Source organism: Cynocephalus volans, chromosome 1 (genome assembly GCF_027409185.1).
Source record: "Cynocephalus volans isolate mCynVol1 chromosome 1, mCynVol1.pri, whole genome shotgun sequence".
In the NCBI taxonomy this organism is placed as follows: Eukaryota; Metazoa; Chordata; class Mammalia; order Dermoptera; family Cynocephalidae; genus Cynocephalus; species Cynocephalus volans.
The window spans coordinates 197,587,825-197,609,877 of record NC_084460.1 but is presented as its reverse complement, the minus strand read 5'-3'; the positions used below and the strand labels follow the sequence as shown (position 1 = coordinate 197,609,877).

At 33.5% G+C, this 22,053-nt stretch overlaps 1 protein-coding gene across 4 annotated transcripts in view; it reads left to right on the top strand.

The window, feature by feature from the left end:
* Positions 1-22,053, top strand: part of EPB41L5 (erythrocyte membrane protein band 4.1 like 5) — a 143,690-nt gene that overhangs the window by 46,196 nt on the left and 75,441 nt on the right. For 3 of the 4 annotated variants that reach the window (XM_063095334.1, XM_063095320.1, XM_063095327.1), the window contains exons 12-16: positions 5,736-5,905; positions 6,948-7,054; positions 8,239-8,266; positions 14,867-14,909; positions 15,284-15,399. In XM_063095334.1, the coding sequence (XP_062951404.1) occupies positions 5,736-5,905; positions 6,948-7,054; positions 8,239-8,266; positions 14,867-14,909; positions 15,284-15,399 (464 nt within the window). The remainder of the gene's footprint in view (positions 1-5,735; positions 5,906-6,947; positions 7,055-8,238; positions 8,267-14,866; positions 14,910-15,283; positions 15,400-22,053) is intronic. The other variant, XM_063095342.1, reaches the window with a different exon arrangement.

The window sequence follows — 22,053 nt, the reverse complement described above, 5'->3', positions numbered from 1 at the left end:
GCCTAAAAGCAGCTCAACTGAATTAGCTAATATTTCTGCATAGGTTTTAGTAACCTAATATACATTTATTTAGTACACTTAACAATTAAAAACATATGAAAAGTCATACAGGGAAAAAGTGTTTCTTCCATTCTAGCCACCCATTTCCTCATATGTAAGTCATCAGTGTTACTTCAACAGTTTTAAGCCACACCTTTTTGATTTTTTTTATCATCTGAAAAAATTGGGATGCATTTAACAATAGGTCATGGCTTAAGATCGTTGTCAGCCAGGCAACAGTTGTGATGTAGTTATCGTTGCCTGCATGTTTGTGAACTGGTTATACCAAATTCGGTTGAGCTTTGTTCATTGTTGGTACTGTAGGTGTTAAGTTCAGTAGCTATTTAAATGGCTTCAAAAAGATAACACTAGGATTCAACATTGAAATGAAAAGTTATTCTGAATGCAGAAAAAGCAAACAGATCTGTGGGATGTACATCAAGTGAAGTAAATATGCATTGTTGGAGAGTGACCTCAATTTTATGTTTCTTTTGCTATTCAGAGTATTTGGGTTCACCCACTCCACCCCAAATTATTTAATAATAAAAGAGCATATTAAATGGTCCCCAAGATTTGTGTGCACAGTGAAGTGTGAGAAGTACTATTTAGCAGAACCTAAGAAAGATGATTCTGAAAAGCAGGTGAAACAGTGATAAGTTTGAAAGTTTTAAGTTTTGGTACTGAGATTCATGCAAAGGATTGCCCTATCACAGCTTGGAAGAAAATCAGAGAAGTGATAATGGAGTATTTTAAAAAGAAATCTCTTGATGGCACAGAGGATGATCACTTTATCATCAATTTTCAAATGAGTTGAAAATGATTTAGAAGAGTCAGATTTTGAACCTGCATCTTTCTGAAAATAATCATTATGTTACTAATATTTCCATTTTTATGTAAGCATAGATGTAATTAAATATTTGTATCTAAATCTACAAGTGGTCTTTCAAGAAGAATTAAATATAATTCTGTGTAATAAGTGTGATCATAATTGGTGGCACTTATTCTTATTGGGGCATAAAATAGGGCATCTTATAATTGACATTTTAGATGTGATCAAATATAGTCATAGCTTTTTGGATATCTTTTCAAAGATGTTTTATACATACAAGCAAATGTGTGTATTAGTTCTTTTACACAGAAGTCAGCTTGTATTGTACACTGTTTTCTAATTATCGTTTTTAACTTTATGATATAGCCTGGAATCTTTTCTGTATCAGTACATAAACTGCTTCCTTATTCTTATTTAAAAAAATCAACTAAAACTGCATAATATTGTAGTATATTGATGTACCCTAATTTATTTAGTCAGTTCTCAACTAGCTGACATTTATATGTTATATATACATTAATTTGTACATTGGCAACTGTATTCATAGAATAATTTCCTGCAGGTGGATTTTTCTGATCAAATAGTTATGTGCATTTGTCCTGGATAGAGAGAGATCCTATCAAGTTTGTACTCTTATCAGTGTTCTAACCTGTTTCCTTAGAGAAAGTTATCAAACATTTTTATCTAAAAGGTGAAAAGCGGAATTTCATTGTAGGTTTAATTTTTTATTTCTGTTACACAGTGATATTGAACATCTTTTCATACATTTGAGCTGTTTGTTTTTCCTTTTCTCCTGTCTATTGACACCCTTTGCACATTTTTCTTTCATGTTGTCGGCCTTTTTTCTTATAGATTTAGCCTTTTGTGATAGAAATTATAAATATTTTATAATTGTTGTTTGTATTTTAACATTGCTTATGGTGGTTTTTGCCATGTACTTTCACATTTTTATGAAATGTAGATGAACTTATCAGTCTTTTATGGATGCTGAGTTTTGTTTATAGAAAAGTTTTCTGTACTTTGAAGTTGTATGTTTTTCCATTGTTCTTTTTCAATATATAGTTTTTGTTGGTACATTTCGTGGAAGTATAGCATACCTTCAGATAAGCGCACAATTAAATGTACAACTTATTGAATTTTCACATACACCTGTAAGACCAACACCCAGATCAAGAAACAGAATACAACCAGGATTTTAAAATCTCCCTTAATGTTTTCTACCAGGTACAGTCCTCCCAAGGGTAACAATTCTCCTTACTTTTAACACCATAGATTAGTTTTTGCCTGTCTCTTGAACTTTATGTAAATGGAATCTGACAGAATGTTCTCTTTGTGTCTGGCTTGTTTATTTCAACATTGTATTTGTGAGCTTCAGTCATGTAGAGAGTAGTTGTAGTTGGCTCATTCTTATTGATATATAGTTTTCCATTTTATGAATAGAGCACAATTATTTGTTCATTGTTGCTGGATATGTGCTTTGTTTTCAGTTAGCTACTAAAAAGAGTGCTGTTCTGAAAACTAGGGTGTGCATGTGTTTCACTTTTGTAGATACTGCCAAACTTTTTTCAAAGTGTTTATATAAGTTTGCACTCCCACCAGCAATGTATGAGAATTCCATCTGGTTTTTTTGGGTTTTTTGGTAATGTTTCGTATTCTGTCGTTTTCATTTTAGTCATTCTGGTGGATAGAAGAATCATTTTGTGGGTTAAATTTGCATTCCCCTGATGACTACTCTGGTTTAGCACTTATTTATCTATTTATTGGATGTTTGGATATTTTCTTTAATGAAATGCTTGTTCAAGTCTTTTGTTTATTTTTCTATTAGGTTGTGTGCCTTTTTCTCATTGAAAAATTTTGAAAAATATTCTGCATATTAGCTCTTTGTCAGATATATGTGTTGCAAGTATCTTCTGCTCCTTAACTTGCCTTTTGACTCTTATTAGTGTTCTTTTAATGAATAGAAGTTTTCAGTTTTAATGTAGTACAGATTATAAGTATTTTCCTCTAGGGTCAGTACTTTTTGTGTCTTAAAATTTAAGAATCTTTATCTATATTAAGGTAATGAAGAGAGTTAAAGATATTTTAAAATTATTTTAAATTATAAAACATTTCAAATAAACTGAGAAGTACAAAAAAATTAAGAAATTAAGACATACATTTTTTTACTTGTGATCTAGATTTAACGTTTCTTATATTTTGCTTCTGATCTTTTTTAGAACTAGATAAAATTATGTGTGCATGTGTGTGTGTGTGTGTGTATATACAGACACACACATATATAAAAATAAATAATACAGCTAAGGTCTAACGCCCCACCTAGTCTCTTTCTTCCTCATACCTGGCCACTATTTTTGGAGGGTATTATTTTCATTATATTTTATAACTTTTTCAAATGTAAACACATCATAATACATGGTAGAATTTAAAAATTTACATAAATTATATATATTTGCAGCTTGCTTGTTTTATCTAAACATGTATAGCTATGTAATTTAGCTATTCATTTTAACCTATATATGGTATACTGTAATGAATAAACAGTAGCTCATTGGGAAGGAGAAAGGAAAAGGCATGGAAAACCTGTTAAACGAAATAATAATGGAAAACTTTCCAGGTGTAGGGAGACATGGACCTTCAGATCCAGGAGGCTCAAAGATCCCCAAACATAGTCAACCCTTAAAGATGCTCTCCAAGTCACATTATAGTCAAACTGGCAAAGCTCAAAGACAAAAAGAGAATCTTAAAAGAAGCAAGAGAGAGGCATCAAGTCACCTGTGAGGGAGCCCCTATCAGACCAACATCAGACTTCTTAACAGAAACTCTATAGACCAGAAGAAAATGGGATGATATGCTCAAAGTACTAAAAGAAAAAAACTGCCAGCCAAGAAACCCAACAAGGCTATCCTTCAGAAATGAGAGAAAAACAGTGTATTTTCAGACAAGCAAAAACTGTGGGAGTTCACCACCACATGACTAGCCCTACAAGAAATCCCACATCAGGAATCTGCAAAACAATTATTACTACCATGAATACACAAGAAAGAACAAAATCCATTTTGACCCATAGATCAGAAATCCAAATGAGAAAGAGAAAGGAACTTAACACCACAAAAAACCATAATGACAATGTGATAATGCTCCTGCTTTATTTCTCATTTTAGTAATTTCAGTCTTCTCTCTTTTTTCCCTCTTGGTCAGTCTAGAGAAAGGTTTGCAAATTTTGTTAGTCTTTTTAAAGAATCAGTTTTGGTTTTGTCGATTTTCTCTATTGTTTTTAATCCCCTATTTCATATATTTCTGTTGTAATCTGTTATTTCCTGCTTATATTTGCTTTTGGTTTAATTTGCTCTTCTTTTTCTGTTTTCTTAAGGAAGAAGTTTACATTACTGATTTGACATTTTTCTCGTTTTTAATATAAGTGTTTACAAGTATCAATTTTCATCAAAGCACTGCATGAGCCCTGCATCCTATAAATTGTATGTTGTGCTTTGGTTTTTATCTCAAAGTACTCTAATTTCCCTGTGATTTTTTTTTTTTTTTTTTACCCATTGTTTAATTAGGAGAATGTTGTTTAATTTCCACACATTTATGAGTTTTCTAAATTTCCTTCTGCTATAGTGGTCAGAAAACATATTTTCTATGACCTTAGTCTTCACAGATGTATCAAGACTTGTTTTGTGGCCAAAAAAAAAAAACCCCAAAATAAAACAAAACTACATTTTACATTTTGTAATGATAAATATGCCGACTGTCCTCGTTTCGTCATCACATTGTAGACAAATACTGATAGTCAACTCTGTACCCCACAAATATGTATAATCAATTGTTTCAATTAAAAAAATTTTTTTAAATGAAAAATACAAAAAACCCCACAATAGCTCATTCATTCATTAATCTTTTACTCAGTTATCTCTCTGTATAGTTTTTAAATATGTTGTTATTTACTTGGCCATTTCTTTTTTTGACAGTTAGGGTTTGTGCCCATTTTTGCTATTACAAATGACACTGAAGAGAATATCTTTGTGTATAATTTTTGGTGTTTAAAAAATAATTTTCCCTAGAGAGGCTGTATAACTTAGTTGTTACATGTGTAGATTCTGGAGGCATACTGGCTAGTTTCGTTTCTGATTTTCTATCTTAACTAGTTTTGTGAACTTGGGCTTAATTTCTTTGAGCCTCAGTTTCCTTATCTATGAAATGGGAGTAATGATAGTAACTACTCAATGGGGTAATTATGTGAAATCCTTAGAAAAGTGCATAAGAATATTAACTATTATAATAATTAGACTCCTGGGAGTATAGTTATAGGACAAAAAAATAAGAACATTTTTAAGGCTGTTGATACATGTTGCCAGATCTTATATGATCTTTTAATTATAATTATGCACTTAGTCCAAAGAATGGCAGATTAAGCCTTATTTTGTGTGTCTCTGAAAAATGAGATCGTATAAATAGAGGGGCCAGTCTTAGGAATAATTTTATATCAGCTGAGAAAATGAGCAGCTTGATTTCAACTCTGCCATTATGTAGATAGAATAAAGAGTATCTGAATTTCAGGGAGCAAAGTAGATTATTATCTGCTTCTTGGTGTTGCTGTGGTTGTACAGTTGTGCACTGCATAATTACGTTTTGGTTATATATGATAGTGGTTGCAGTAATAGGCTATACTGTATAGGCTAGGTGTGTAGTAGGTTTGTATAAGTATACTCTATGATGTTTGCACAATAACAGAATTGCCTAACAATGCATTTCTCAGAACATTATCTCCATTGTTAAGTGACGCGTGACTGTATTTGTATCTCAAAAATGGGGGATGGGGCTGTCTGACCTAACAACCATCCCTTTTTTATGTTGTTTTCTTTTTCAGGGCAAAGAGCAGGAGCATACATTTGTCTTTAGACTGGATCATCCAAAAGCATGCAAGCATTTATGGAAATGTGCTGTGGAGCATCATGCCTTCTTCCGCCTCCGAGGCCCTGTCCAAAAGAGTTCACATCGATCAGGATTTATTCGACTAGGATCACGATTTAGATACAGGTTGATTTTAATAGGTGCTTTCTATATCTGTCATTCTTGAGTCGAGGTCAAAAACATTAGGCCATCCCTCTTATTTTACAGATGTGAAAAACTAAGTCCTGGAGAAATAAAGTGGTTTGTGAAAGTCTTCCATTGGCCAAAAGAAGAAAGAAAAAAATGATATTGTTATTGGTTTTAATTTCTTGAGTAGATGGGAAAACATAGTAATTGTGTAATGGATTTTATATCCCTTTTGACATTTACTTTATATATTGACCATCTCCCAGTTTAAATCCAAGCTTTATGGATTTTTTATCCAACAGCTGGATATCATACAGAGAAAGGCTATCTTGCCCTGACCGGGATAATCTGGGTAATATTTGTGGTCCTTTATAAACCTGAAGTTTCATTATTCTTATAGAATCCTTGTTGTTGGTCATAAGTTAGAAATGTTTTGGTTTATTGGAGAGTAATTATTGGTTGTGAGTTTTAAGCATGATGTGGAAATCAGTGTGATTTAAAAAGGGAATGGGTCGTACCAATAATGTGGCAAGTTGATTGTGTGGAGTTCATGCAAAAGAGCTTCTATTCTACCTACATTTGAAGTGGAGAGGCATTTTTTTTTTTTTTTTTTTTTACAGAATTTAAATGGAAATCAAGGAGAGCAGGACAATAATTTAAAAAAATATTTCAGGGAAATTATTCTGAAAAATATATCATAATCAGAAAAAGTAACTGAAAATCTTATTGTAATTACACACTTTACGTTGAGTGTGGGTAGGGAGTAGAAGGGAGTTCTGTAAAAGCATGGATACTCTGAACTTATATATGTTCTTAGGTGATAATGCATGCTTAAGGAAAAAAACCAGTATAACCTGTTGCTTATTTCACAAAAGGCTAAAGAGTGAAAGAAAGATATGGTAAAGAAAGACATCAAGACTAGTAGTAGTGGTTCTTTCAGGATGATTCTTTTAAGGAGAACCTTAAAAGAATTTCTCTGAATGTGTATCTGATTACTGTAGCCCTCAAATCTTCTTATTCCTGTATGCCTCATTTATTTTAGTGGGAAAACTGAGTATCAGACCACAAAAACCAATAAAGCAAGAAGATCAACATCCTTTGAAAGAAGGCCCAGCAAACGATATTCTCGACGAACTCTACAAATGAAAGGTGAAGTGCAGCCTTGTTTCAAAGGACTATTATTCCTTGACAACCAACCAAGTACTGGTATTTTTTTACTTGAGGGGAAGTTACCTGGATCTCTTTAGGTCTATTCCAGTCAACTAACGTACTTTTCTGGCGTAATCAGTTTCATAAGATACACAGGGGAAAATTGCCTATATTGTTAGCTGAGATTAAACTTTACATCCATCCCAGTTCAGATGGTATTCTGAAATTGTGTTCAGTTTTTGTATTGACTATTTTAGTGTTTTTGTGGAGCAACATTTTCTCTGCTTCACTTACAGATCTCGTTCATAATAAAACATCTCTTAAACCCCTTAGGAATTTTTAAAAAAACCATTGGCATGTGGTGAATAAATTTTAAGTTAAAATTATTTTTCCTTTTTCTAATTTATATTTATTTTTGTGGGGTACAGTGTGTTGTTTCAATATGTACATATAGGTAAAAATTATTTCATATTGTGTTATAATACTAAGGACTCTTGTTAAATGTAGTTTTTAAATTTAATCATCAATATGTATCATAAATAGACATTTCCAAATTCATAAATGTTACTTACTGTTTAAGATACTTCAATTATGTAAGAAAAAGCATGGTTTATTTTGACAGATAAATCAAAACTTGTCTTTGATTTCAAGTCTGAATTTGTATTAAAATACAGATTGAATTTTAAGTATATCCATAATGTCAGGGTTGTCAACAGTTGTCCATAAACAATTGCCATGATATGATATTTGGCAGTATTGTAAAAAACAAACAAAAACTTGATTTCTATTTATAGTTTTTGGTGTGGCTATAAATTAAATGATATATAGCTATAAATGAAACTGTTTCAATTTGTGATGGTTTAAAACCTTTAAGTTTCCTCTTGTTTTCCGCTGACAGCCATTCAGGATTGGTCATTTTACTCTAGGAGGTTTGCAGATGGTTCTGTTTTAAAGGAAGGGATGTATGCTTATTTAATTGCTTTATTTAAAAAATGCAAATAATTGCTGTTATTGACTTTAATAGTGTGAGCCCCAGAACACTTTTGTGAACTGAAGGTTTTTAAATCTATGGTTAGGAAACATGGCTTATAAAGCAATTAGTCAAGGTTTTACTTTGATGAATAATGAAACAATTTATCATGTAAGATGAGACTAATGAGATGTTATCTTTTTTCTTCTGTCAGCAAGTATAACAAAACCTGAGGAACTCAGGTGAGTAATGTCTTGCAATTTAGGAATTGATATAGAATGTTTTTGAATTTATGTAGTTGCTGTCATTAATTTAAAAGATATATTTTTTTTGGGGGGGGGGGGTTTCGTGACCGGTAAGGGGATCGGAACCCTTGGCTTGGTGTCGCCCGCACTGCGCTCAGCCAGTGAGCGCACTGGCCATCCCTATATAGGATCTGAACCCGCGGTGGGAGTGCCGCTGCGCTCCCAGCGCCGCACTCTCCTGAGTGAGCCACAGGGTCAGACCAAAAAAATATTTTTTGAAGACATGTCAGAGTATCAAGTTGAACCTAGCTATTGGGGATGCAGCAGGGAACAAATAAACATGTGTAATAACTGATAAAACTGACATGAAGAAAAATAACACAATTTAAAGAAACAGTGGGATGAGGGTGGATATGCTATTCATAATGAGAATGACTGACATTTGTTATTTTCAAGTGACAGGATATAAAGATGAATAAATTATGGTTCTTGTGCACAAGGAGCTCAAAGAACAAAGGCTGATTTGTAAATAAGCAATTTTATTCCTGGGATAAATCCCACCTGGTCATGGTGTGTTATATCCTTCTTTATTTTATGTTGCTGGATTTGATTTGCTAGTATTTTGTTTTGGATTTGTTTGTCTATATTTATCAGAGATATTGGTCTGTAGTTTTCTGGTAATGTCTTTGTCTGGTTTTGGTATCAGGGTGATATTGGCTTCACAGAATGAGTTGGTAAATGTTCCTTTTCTGTTTTTTGGGAAAATTTGTAAAGAATCATATGAATTCTTCTTTAAATGTATGGTCAGTTTTACCATTAAAGCCATCTGGCCTGGACTTTCTCGATATGAAGTTTTAAAATTTTTAATTCAGTCTTGTTATAGATCTATTCAGATTTTTTTTCATCTTGAATCACTTTGAGATTTTGTCTTTCTAGAATTTGTCCATTTTATGTAAGTGATCTAATTTGTTGGTGTATAGTTTGTATTGGTCCCCTTTCCTTTTTATTTCTATAAGGTTAGTAGTGATGTACGCTTATTCGTTTCTGATTTTAGTGATTTGAATTTTTTTTTCCACTTGCTCAGTCTAGCTAAAGGTGTGTCAGTTTATTGGCCTTTTCAAATAGAACCAGCTTTTGCTTTCATTGATTTTTCTATTTTTTGATTTTATTAATTTTTGCTCTCATCTATGTTATTACCTTCCTTCTACTTGCTTTAGGTTTGGTTTGCTCGTTTTCTGGTATCTTAAGGTGGAAGATTAGGTTATTTACTTGAGATCTTTATTTTATTTTTTGGTGGCCCGCTGGTACAGGGATCCAAACCTTTGACCTTGGTGTTATAATACCACTCTTTAACCAACTGATCTAACTGCTGGTCTTAGATCTTTATTCTATTTTAACATTGTATTTACAGCTGTAAATTTCCTTTCAAGCACTGCTTTAGTTACATTCAAAAGGTTTTGGTATGTTGTGTTTTTATTTTTTGTTCATCACAAATTATTTTCTGATTTCTCTTGTGATTTCTTCTTTGACCTGTTGGTTACTTAGGAGTGTGTTGCTGAATATTTTATTCTTTCTTCTGTGTTCTTCTAATTTTGTTCCATGATAGTTGTGGAACATACTTTGTATGACTTTGATTCCTTTAAATTTATTGAGAATTGTTTTGTGGCCTACCATGTGATTCATCCTGGAAAATGGTCTGTGTGTACTTGAAAAAAATGTATTCTGCTGTTTTTGAGTGGAGTGTTCTATAGATGTTCTGTTAGGTCTAGTTAGTTCAAGTCTTCTATTTCACTGTTCATCTTTTTCCTAGTTTTATCTATTATTAACAGTAGGCTATTGGAGTCTACAAGTATTATTATTCAGTTTTCTATTTCTTCAGTTCTTCAAGTTTTTGTTTCATGTATGTTGGGGATTTTTATGTAAAAATATGTTTATAATTGTTTTGTTTTGTGTGTATGTCTGGCTGGTTTCAGGATTCGAACCTGTGACCTTGCTGTTACAAGGCTGTGCTCTTACCAGCTGAGCTAACTGGCCAGCCCCTGTAATTGTTGTATTATCCATTTATCGTGATAAAATGTTCTTCTTTATCTCTAGTAACTTTTTTGTTTTAAAGTCTATTTTGTGTGATATAAGTATTGCTAGCCCAATTTTCTTATGGTTGTTTTTCCATGTTATAACTTTTTTAAAAATCAAATTTGGGAAGTTTCTTCAAATACTCTATGCCCCTTTCTTTTGTTCTCTCCTTGTGCAACTCCCATTACATGTTGTTACACTTGATGGTGTCCCACAGGTCTCTTGAGTCTCTGTTCATTTTCCTTCCTTCCTTCCTTCCTTCCCTCCCTCCCTCCCCCCTAATTTTTCTCAGACTAAATAATCTCACTTGATCTATTTTCAAGTTTACTGATTCTTTTTCCTGCTCAGATCTGCTGTGGAACCCGTAGAGAATTTTTCGTTTTAGTTACTATATTTTCAACTCCAGAATTTCTACTTGATTCTTTTTTATAATTTCTGTCTGTGTAATGATGCTCTCTATTTGGTGAGATATTGTTCGCATACTTTCCTTTATTTCTTTAGCTATGGTTTCCTTAGTTCTTGAACATGTTTAAAATAGCTGATTTAGCCTGGCCAGTTAGCTCAGTTGGTTAGAGTGCAGTCTTTTAATACCAAGGTCATGGGTTTGGAACCCCTTGCCGGCCCGCCACCAAGAAAAAAAAAAAAAAGAATCAAAATAGCTGATTTAAAGTCTAGAGAGCTGGAGGAGTATTAGCTCCATTTTCTTGGCTTCACCAACCAGTAGAGCTGCTACCACCATATTAAGTTTGGGCAGAGAAGAACAGGGGAGCAGATTAAGGCTCAGATGCCACAGACTCAGCTCTTACTAAGATTTAGTAAAAGTTTTTGAATAAATGTTTCTGTACTTGATGTATGCCTCTGTGATAATTTCAGAGACTTTTAATGATTTTTTAACAGTAATTTTCACCAGATAAGTGTTTCTTTTGCTGGGGAGAAGGTCTGCTTTTGTCTTCAAGTGACCATATTGAAAATCTTGCTTCTTTTTTTTTTTTTTTTTTTTGTCGTTTTTTCGTGACCGGCACTCAGCCAGTGAGTGCACTGGTCAGTCCTATATAGGATCCGAACACGTGGCGGGAGCGTCGCCGCGCTGCCAGCGCAGCACTCTACCAAGTGCACCACGGGCTCGGCCCTGAAAATCTTGCTTCTGATGACTCCATTAATTTTAATGCTTCACAGCAATTGGCATATATTAGAGTCTTCTGGAATACCTGTTAAAGAATCAGATTCAGATCATACCCACAAATCTAGTTTTTTAAAAAATTTGTGTGTACTCCTATATGGCAGATGTATGACTAAAGCTTTTTCAAAAGAAGTTGGTCTCAAGTGACAGAACTATTGCATAAAGGAAAAAAAAAAGGAGTTGTTTTTAGGTACTGAGTATGGTGAGCCTCACCTTGAGATGTCCTATTCAGTTTTTTTCACTTGGAAAGCTATTAAAGCCAGGATGTGATTAGTGATTCACTGCAAAAGCATCTGCTTTTTGAACAAGGACTTTCCACAAGTTTCTATAGCTGTCAGTAGAGCAAATGAACAGAGCAGGGAGAAAATGAGGGATTCTCTCCATCATGAAATTTTCATTAGGTGAAAAACAAAATTACGTACCTTTTCTGGGCTGTACAGCTTTATTTTCCTTGCAGTTATTTATAAGAAAAATTTTGGAGAAATATTAGAGGTGTTCTGTGTTTTTTAAGCTATTATGTTTATTTAATGGATCATGTCTTGCTTTCCTGAAAGGGAGACTGGGACAGAATACTAGAGCTTAAAATCAGGAATGAGTACCTGGTGAAGTTAGCAAAAATGTAAATTAAGTATTCAAGCAGTGATGTGTAGTTGAAAAATACAGCTTCTATAAAAAGTTCTCCTTTAAGATATTCTAAAATACACATTTCTGAACAAAAAGTAGATATGAATATATAGTTTTTTTCCTTAGAATTAAGATAATTTAACTTTAATGGCTAAATTTCATTGTGTCTTCATTAGTAATGCTTCTGGGTCTGGAAAACACAGCAGAAATGGGATACTTAAGAAATGATACTTTTTTGTTGTTGAAGAATAGGCTTTTAGAAATGCAATGCAGAGCAGAACCCAACTCTCCTGAAGGTTATTGAGTGCCCCTCATAACAGTGCATGAGAGAATCTGAGCTTGGACCAGCATGTGTACCCTTTCACTCTTGCCCTTGCAGTTCTCTTTGCATGAACGATTTTGTTCCAGTGAACCGTTTGAAAGGGCACAACTATTTGACCTAAGAAGACTCTTGACTTTGTACTTTGCAGTTTTGTAAAATGCCTATTTGAGTAAGAGGTTTTTAAATGACTGATGTCAGTCATTTTCTTTGTACTATTTTGTCTCCTAACTACTTCCTTGTAAGTCTTGACTAATATAAAATATCTTAAGAAGAGGTGACATTTTAAAGAATAGTTGTCATTTCAGTACTAGTATATTTTATACAGGCTCAATGGGCAGTCTTGAAGACAGGAAAGAGAGGAATAGAAGAAAAGCAAAAGGGGGATCAGTTATTGCATTTAGTCCCTTAAAGGGGAAAACTTGGACTAGGTCAGTAATGAGAAGTAATTCTTTCAATAATTCATATTTGTGGAGGTGAAACAATATGTATAATCACAAGAAAATAGTGCTTTCTAGTTTGTTTAGTACCTGAAATCTAATGAGTTTCTGTGGCGATGTCAACGTTTTGGTCAGTTTTCTGTGTAAGCAATTCTTTCTTCATGGTGGTGGGTCAAGAGTGATTGGTGATCATTTTCAGTCTTTGCTGTATATTTCAAATTATTGAAAATAAGAAGTTATGAGTCAATATCACTTATTTAAGTACTTTTTCTCATGTTATTCATATTGTATTCATCACCTACTAAAGTTATTCTTAGTTAAAAGAAGAGCTTCAGAGAGTAACCAAGGGACCATAGACCAGTGAGCCTAACTTTTGTACCAAGCAGGCTGGATGAGATTTCACTAATGTTTAAGATTGTGGGTTACTTAAACCAATATAATGTATTCTGGAAAGAATAGTATGGTTAATAAAAGGAAATCGTGCTTGACAAGTACATTCTTTGCAATTGCCTTGGCAATTTATCTATACTAAACAGTATTTTTTTTTAAAGTTTTTTTATTGATTTTATTTATCACTCTTCTTTGTACTTTGCTAATATTAATTCATTTAATCCTCCTAACAGTCTCATGCAAAGGAAGAACCTGAGGTGCAGAGAGCAGAGCTAGTAGCACAGCTTGGGTTTGAACCCAGACAGTGGTAGTGCCAGTTCTGATTTAACTTGTAACTGAGATGTAGTTCATAAAAAATAGGATCTAAAATGGGTTCACTCCTCATCACCCAGCCTTTTAGAAACGCCTCTTAATTCTTGAGTTCTTTTTTTGATTCTTTACTTGTTTATCTGGTTGGCTTTTATCATCTGGTAGTTTTTGTTTTGCTGCCACCCTCCCTTAGAAAAGCTTCTGAATGCTGCATTCAGAGTTTGTGTTTGAGAAGCTTTGTCTGTTTCCTTTTACAAGGATGATATCTTGGTTGGAATATTGCTATCGGGAAGTCTGTGTCAACCTGATACTGGCAGTGATTTGCTTTTAAATTTCCTTGAGGTACCTGAAGTATTTTTCCCTTGTTTTTGAAGATCAGTAACTTAACCATAAGAGATTGAATGTGTTTAAATCTGTATCTCATTTTCCTGGAACACAGTGCTGCCATTAAATCTGTAGATTATTTTCTGACTTTTAAGGAATTTTCTTCTTATCACTTTGAATACATTTTCTTTTACATGAGTTGAATTCTTAACTACAGGGATGCCAATTAGTCTTATGTTCGAATGAAGTTAGCAAACTTTTATTTTTCTCATTTTGTTGTGGTAATATCTCATCTTTTTTTTTTTTTTTTTGCTGCTCTGTAGTTTTATTATAGGTTTTTTTCATTTGTTTGTTTTAAGTGCTTTTTGGGGTGGGGTGGGAGGGCAGTGGGTACAGCCTAAATGAAAACATATTTATAAATCATTTGGAGGGGACGGTATGCACAGAAGTTTCAAATATACTAAGGCCTTGAGTTTTAAAATGCTGAGCTATTGCTGACATTGGAAAATATTGAGAGGGTGGTAATATCCAAAAAAAAAACGACAGGTAAGCTTATGTGGGTATTTGTGCTAGATGTCTTGAATTTAAGGAGTCATTTATGCTGTTATCTTTGTTTTGCCATCTTCAACAGATATTGTCCAATGAATAAACAAGATTAGTAGAGAAGAATATGTCTAAGGCACAGTTGAAATATAGGTATATGGAAACATCAAATGAGCAGACTATAGAAAAGCAGGTATTTGCCTATAAGAGCAAACGTTTTCTGGGCTTCTGACATTCTTAATTTTAGGTACCAACAGTAGATTTTTTCTTTATTTGAAACAAAACATCGATGTTTTTAAAACAAAGTTGCTTTCATTGGTATATGTATTATCTTACAAAGTGAAGCCCTACAACTGTACATAGAGATTTTAATGTATTTTTTTCCTCTACTACAGTGTTCACAGTAATGTTTCAACACAGAGTAATGGCTCCCAACAGGTAAGTCAGTATTAAGCTTCTAAAACACTAGAACACTGTAGTATTATTAATTAGATTTTCACAGTGGTGTAACCTTGCTGAAGTTTTGCTCATTTTCTTTTCCTTGTGACCTAAGAGGCTCAGTAATGTCTAATTCCCTGTTATTCTGTAAACAGAACAGGTACTCTGGAAAACATTTCTGTCCCCGTAAATCCAGGGAAATGAATGAAATATTCAATTAGATTATTATCTATCTCAAAGGTGGTTTATGAAATTCAAGCTTTTGTTTATATTTGTTCACTATGTAGATAATATTCCATTTTAGTATTCTGTTTGCTGGTGAAGAGATCTTTTATCTAGGCAAAATTGGTGATTTTTATAATTTTTGTCCAAAGGCTTGGGGTGTGAGATCTACTCTTCCTGTGATTCCTTCCATTTCCTCTGGTCCTGTGCTGGTGGAGATAGAGAATCTTCCACGGAGTCCTGGAACAGACCAGCATGACAGGAAATGGTTTGTTAACTCCTTAAATCAAAATAAAATATTGCTTGCTTAATTGTATTCTAAATTCCAAGATAAAATCTTAGAGTGCTTTAAATATGATTGAAAGCAAATTATTCATATTTGTGAGCTCAAAAGAAGCATATTATTGAGCATTCGGATTGGGATGGGGAAAATAAGGGATGTGGATGAAGAAGGGAGTGCAGTGGCCTAAATGAAGAAGATCAGACAGCTGTCCTTATTTTGATTAGCATGATCTGGGAGTAGTCGGTGGTTCTCTATAGAAAAAAAAAAAACTTCCCTGCTAGTCAGTAGAACTTCTTCTCAGACCCATAAGGAAAATATGTCTGTTACATGTATTCCATACAGCATGATGTTAGTGTTTTGGATATATTTTCTTCATTAAAGACTGAAGATAAAACCAAAAGGGAAACATTATTATTATTGAAGTCTAAAAAAAAAAAGCATGAAATATTCTTTTCTTTGGAGATTGAGAGATAATCTGATGACTCTTATGGCTGGAAAGATATTTCATTTATTTTGATTTCCAGGGTCTTTTTCTCAGTTAATAGTAAATACACAGATAAATGCTGATAATACAAAATCACAGGTTTGGATACCTGTACCAGCCAAATACCCCCCACCCCCCAAAAAAGTAAATACACAAATATGGATACTTTGTGGCTTATTGGGATTAATCAGTTGGGTTCATCCTTTCCCAAATAAATGTTTGTGGCTTGGAGGGGCTCCTTGGAAATTATTTGATTGAATGGTCATATTGGGTATATCATCTGTTCAAGTTTTGTTTGTACTTATGAAATGAACATTGATAATTCATAGGATTTTTCTCTTTTTCTCTTGCTCTTAGCTTGTTTAGTACCTGAAATCTAATGAGTTTCTGTGGTGATGTCAAGGTTTTGGTCAGCTTTCTGTGCAACCAGTTCTTTCTTCATGGTGGTGGGTCAACAGTGGTTGGTGATTTTTTTTTTCGGTCTTCGCTGTATAGTTGTTCCCCCCCCACCCCCCCACTGTTATTTTGGCTTAACTAACTGCAATGTGCTTTGCTCTGGATGGTTGGGCAAATTTTTGCTTCAGTTCCAAATAACTTGTGATTAGTTTAAAAGTTTAAGGGGATCCCTTCTCCATTTTCTTTTCTTTTTCTTTTTTTTTTTTCTACTTGGGAATGTGGTGGGTATACTTTGTGTGTGTGAGTGCATGTAGCCACACACTTAAAAGTATAATGAGTGAGGCTTCTAAATGTCAAGTTTTAGTCTTTATTTTTTTAAGCCATTAAAAAAAGTTCCTTCAATTTCTTACTGAATACACAACTCCAGTTATGTTTTATGTCCTTGATGTTACCACTAAGTCTTATTGGCAAGGAAAAATCGTACTGAGACTTCATCTATAAAAGAACTATCTTAATCTCTGTTTGCCTTTTATATTAATATGGAATGAGAGTCTGATTAGTTTGCATCTCGTATATGACACTAAATCTTTATTGAGTTTCTCCATTTTAATGGGTACATATTTAAATATATTAAATTTGATTTGTTAGGCACTGCTCAGTTCCTTTGCAGCTTTTAGAAAGAGTATTGAATTTGGTTGAATTTGAAGAAAAATGAAAAATTTGGAGATGTGTGTCCTCCTTCCATTATGTGGTTGTGCTGAGATCTCCTTTACTGAAATGAAGTAAAGCAGTGATTCTTAGAACCTAATGAACCTCACTCAGAGTATGTCAACAAGGGCATGGAACTGACTATAGAGCTGACAATGTCTTGGAGCTAATGTATTCTTCAGCCTTAATTTAAAATGCATCCTGCATTTCATTCTTTGTTTCTGCATGCTTTGATTCTTGTTAATATTTTTAAAATAATATAAAACGGTCCTCCTTTAGAAAGTGATAATAAAATTTGGAAATGCCCCCTAAGTTTGAACAATTGGTCAGAATAATAGCCCATTCTATTTCTGGCAGATAACTTTTAACCAATTTAATCCAAACCTACTCCCTATTCAAGCCTTCACCTTTCTCTTGCTGCTATTTTTTAAATGACACCATTATGTGGGGGAATGATTTGGTATATCAGTATCTTAGAATTATCAAATACATAAAGTATTACCTTTTAAGAAACAATTCATATGTTTTAAGTCCATAAATCGTTCATAAACAACAATAAAAACAATAGTATTTAGAAAGTCTTGGATCTATAGGAGAGAACATAAACCTAATTTAACTTTCTAAGTTTTTAGAGACCCTAAATTCAAAGTTGTGAATTTTGTTGGTTAGGTCTGATGAACAAGTATTTCAGTTGAAGGAAAGAAGATGATTTTATTGTTTGTTTTAAAAAAATTTTTTTTAAAGCTTTCCAAGTTTGTTCTGAAAATTACCCCTAAGGATAAAAAGGTGAAGATTAATGTTTTGGTTGAGTTAGAAAGATAGCACTATATCTAAAAATCTGTTTTTAGACATATTTTATGTTTGGGGTGATTTTTCCTTTGTAGTTATTTTAAATATGTGTTGCCCTTTTAGCCATGCCACAGAACTTTGATTTGTTGAACCTTGGCAAATGTTTTCTTTCTACTGGAGGACTCTGATCAGTTCTAACCAGGAATTGCATATTCTAGAGGCCTGTTCTATAGCACTGTAAAAAAAGGAATCTAATATGCTTATTAAATTATTTCTTAGAGGGAGCTTATAAAATCTTCACATTATCTGTACCTGTTGAATTTCATTTTGAGGTCCTGTGAACTATGATTATAGAAGGAGCAGTGGTTCTCTGCTCCTTCCCAATTTTTAATTGAGAACATTGATGTAAAATTACATGGCCTTTGAGGGTAAAATATTTTTTTCATGCTCTTCCTGAATTTTGTTTCCTAAATTTCAGTTTTGTGAAATCACTTAAATTGGAAGACAGTTTTTATAATTGTCCTTTACCACATATGCATTTGTCCTTATGTAGATGTCTCCTTTCAAATATTCGAATTAGCATATTATTAATATTTTTTTTCTTCTCCTTAGAACCCCAAACAACATTTCTGCCTTTGATTTTAGTAGCAACATCAGGGACAGATCCATTGTGTCTTGCTCTTTGTGAAATTTCCTCTTTAATCAATTCACTTAACTGATTCTGGTTATTTACATGTATTTCCATATTGACATTTTCCTTTACATGTAACTTTGTGGATTTTCCTCTCTCTGTTACTCTTGACTGTTATCCTTGCATGGAATAGATGTTGGTAACTACTCATAGCAGTGGTGCATGCTGGTCACATTACCTTTCTTCTTTGTTACCTCTGTCACATCCATTTACTCCTTTTGACTAACTGTGCTCCCCTCCCACCCCCAACCATCCAGGCTCTCTGCTGCCAGTGACTGCTGTCAACGTGGTGGAAACCAGTGGAACACAAGGGCCTTGCCCCCACCCCAGACCGCACATAGAAACTACACTGACTTTGTCCATGAGCACAATGTGAAGAATGCAGGATTCCATCATGATGTTTATTTTCCTGGCCATGCCGCCATGACTGAGATATGAGTGTTAAGCCTCTTAGGCATTGGGACTGTCATGCAAGTTGGTGGTATACATTTTCTGGTATTTTTAAAGGACTGATCACATTAGGAGTATTTGGGAGAATTTATTTTATACTGAGTCACTAGTTGTATAGTGCTGTTTGTAATTGAATTCTTCTGTGAAAGGGAAAAGGACCTGAAGAAGCTGTGTGCCATCAATGATAATGACAAATGTTTTTGTGTTGAAAAGATCATGTATACCATTGTGATTTTAGAAAGGTTTTTCATGATTATAGCATGTTAATACATAACTCACAGTGTATCTCAGGAGAAGGTTTGTGTTTGTGAACAAGCTGGTCATTTATCACCCTATCACATGACATCCAAATAGATTGAGGTTAAAAGAATCAGACACACTAAAAGCACACCCAAAAAGAAGCATGTTCAGGCGTGATATATCAGCCTTTTATGATATTTTTATAAAACTTGTTCTTCTATACTATTTTAATACTTCTACAGTGACCCGTGCCGTAATTTCAGTAAAGTGCCTCAGATTTTAATTAATGTAATTTTTAACTTAAAACACTTTTACTTTTTAATATAAAAACACAAATATTTTAAGTTACCAAAATGTCTGGAAATTCTGTTAATGAGGTGATTCATGGTAAGAGAGAAATCTGAATGATTACTTTTGAATGGTTAACTGGTTAACCAGTGGTTAACTGAATGGTTACATTACTGCTAAATGGCTATATAGAATGGAAAATGTATTTAATTTTGTCTTTTCACTTTATTCTCTTTTCTCCTTCATCTCATATGCATGACAAATTACCCAAGTTTGCAACAGCCTCATAATCTGGCCTTGTACGACCTTTACAATAAAATCCTGAAACCAAAATCATATCATTTTTAGACAGATTAGATATGTTTTACTAATTTTGTTCATTTCTGAATTTCAGAATGTATTATCCAAGCTCTTTGGTCTAATTTATAGAGGCAAATTATCTGGAAAAGGTCTATTTCTGATGAGATGGCAAGTGATGTAGGGGAAGCATTTCTTCTGTCTTTTACAGTTTTTTCAAATTTTAGAAAAAATTTCAGACCCTTAAACTGTGTATGTAGAAATTTGAGGATATTTTATATTCTGAGAATTTATAATAAATTCAGGATAATAAGTAACCCATTTAACCCATCCTGCTCACCTCTTATGTTGGTTTTACCCCTTAAATTCTCTCTTTTAGACAAAGATAATGGTTTCAGAGGGCTTTAATACTGGACTTTTGGTTGTAAATATAAAACATCAACAGGAGACATAAGTAAGCAGAAGCAAGTAATATTTAGGGAATGAAATGTTTAGGAAGGTTTCAATATGTGAGTTTATGAGGTGATGGACAATCACAGTATTCTTTAGCACATCCTCCAAATATGAACAGATCCATATCTTCAGTAGCCTAGCTCCTTCCTCTATAAGGCCATCATCATTTAGTGTACTTAAAAGTGGCCACTAATGTGTAATCTTAATAGTTGTTTTAAACTTTACATATTTCAGATTGTAATTGTTAAGTATTGTCCATGGTAATTTTTTTTTCTTAAAAGAAAGGAATTTGGATCTTAACATTTTAAGTACAGAAGTTCTGGTCTGTACCATTCAAGAAAAGATTTCATGGGTATGAATATGCTTGAAAAACCTACTATTTCTGTAATGGATACCGACGAGGCATACTGAATAACAAAGCTTTCCTCATCTTTTACAAGATCCCAAGATTTGACTTCTCTTGGTTTAAAATTAATCTTGAACTCTGCAGGTCAGACACTGATGCAATGCCTTATATGGAAGGACTGTAACTGAAGAGTAACATCTTCAATTTATATTGAAAGTGGCCGTTTCTATACTTAGAATTTGAGTTGATCAGTACTGTTACATTTAAGTGATGGAGGAATCACATCATGGTTTTTCTTCTTTGAAATCTTATTATAGAATAATTCATTTGTGAATTCCTAATGAGAGAAACTGGGTTGGAGGGGTTGTGGGGAGTGAGGTAGCAAAGGGGGAGGGGGAAGTAAAGGACTAAGGCTGGATGGTGGTAGACTCAAATTTGTCTATTTTATAGAAGTTCCCATAAGCTTCAGAATTTCATGTCGAGTATTGTGAATATTTGTTCTTGCTTCTGTTATTTTTAAGATGGATAAACATGTTGTTTTCAGAACTGTGAGGAATTTACAGGTAGCTCAAGCTAAATTAAATTGTCACCAACCTATTTATACTCTGCATATTATTATACCTGAAGGATCAGGGATCATACATCCTAGATTAGGCAAATAATACCCTTCAGAAGCACCTTACTGGGCGTTTATCCCTTTGATCAAAGGTAGTCATCAGCACAGAACTCCAGGATCATGTCATTCAACCTAGAGTGCTTTGGCTAGTTTTATTTAGCATAATTAATTTTAACATCTTGAATTAGGTTGGTTATGTTTTAACTGCGTTTTATAGACAGGGAAACTTGCAGAAACATAGTGAAGCTAGTGACCTTCACACTTTCATACATGAAAATAAATGAGATCGTTATTTCTTTTTATGGCAAAAACATTTCAAAGGCATTAACAATCTCTGAGTATGATCTAACCTTTCTGACCTTGATAGGGTAATCATAGCTATACTTTTAATGAGTTTATAGTAGAAAAACAAAGTTTATTTGTCCTACTATGTATGTATGTTTGTATTTGGAAAAGCAGCTACTGTACAAACATTCTGATATTGTAATATCATCAGTATAACTCAAATCATCTTTTTTTGGGAGGAAGGTTTATTAAAAGTATTGAACAAAAAATGTTATTTGTAACACTTGGGTGGATCTTTATTGTTAAAATTGTCCAGGATGTAAAAGACACTGTGTAAGCATGTCAAGATACAAAGTGGAGTGTCTCCTAAATGGAGGATAGGGAAGCAGCTTGTTTCATAGGATAGTGTAATTCACCGAGCCTTATTTGTGGTAGTTTATTTTATTTACCAAATTTTAACGTATTTACTTGTTTGATGTGCTAATAATCATTTTGATTTGTTGACCTTACTTGATCACTTAGTATGCCCTGGTGTCACACATTTCATCTTTTTATCTTGCCAAAACAGTGAAATAGATGAGGGAAGAAGGGAGTGG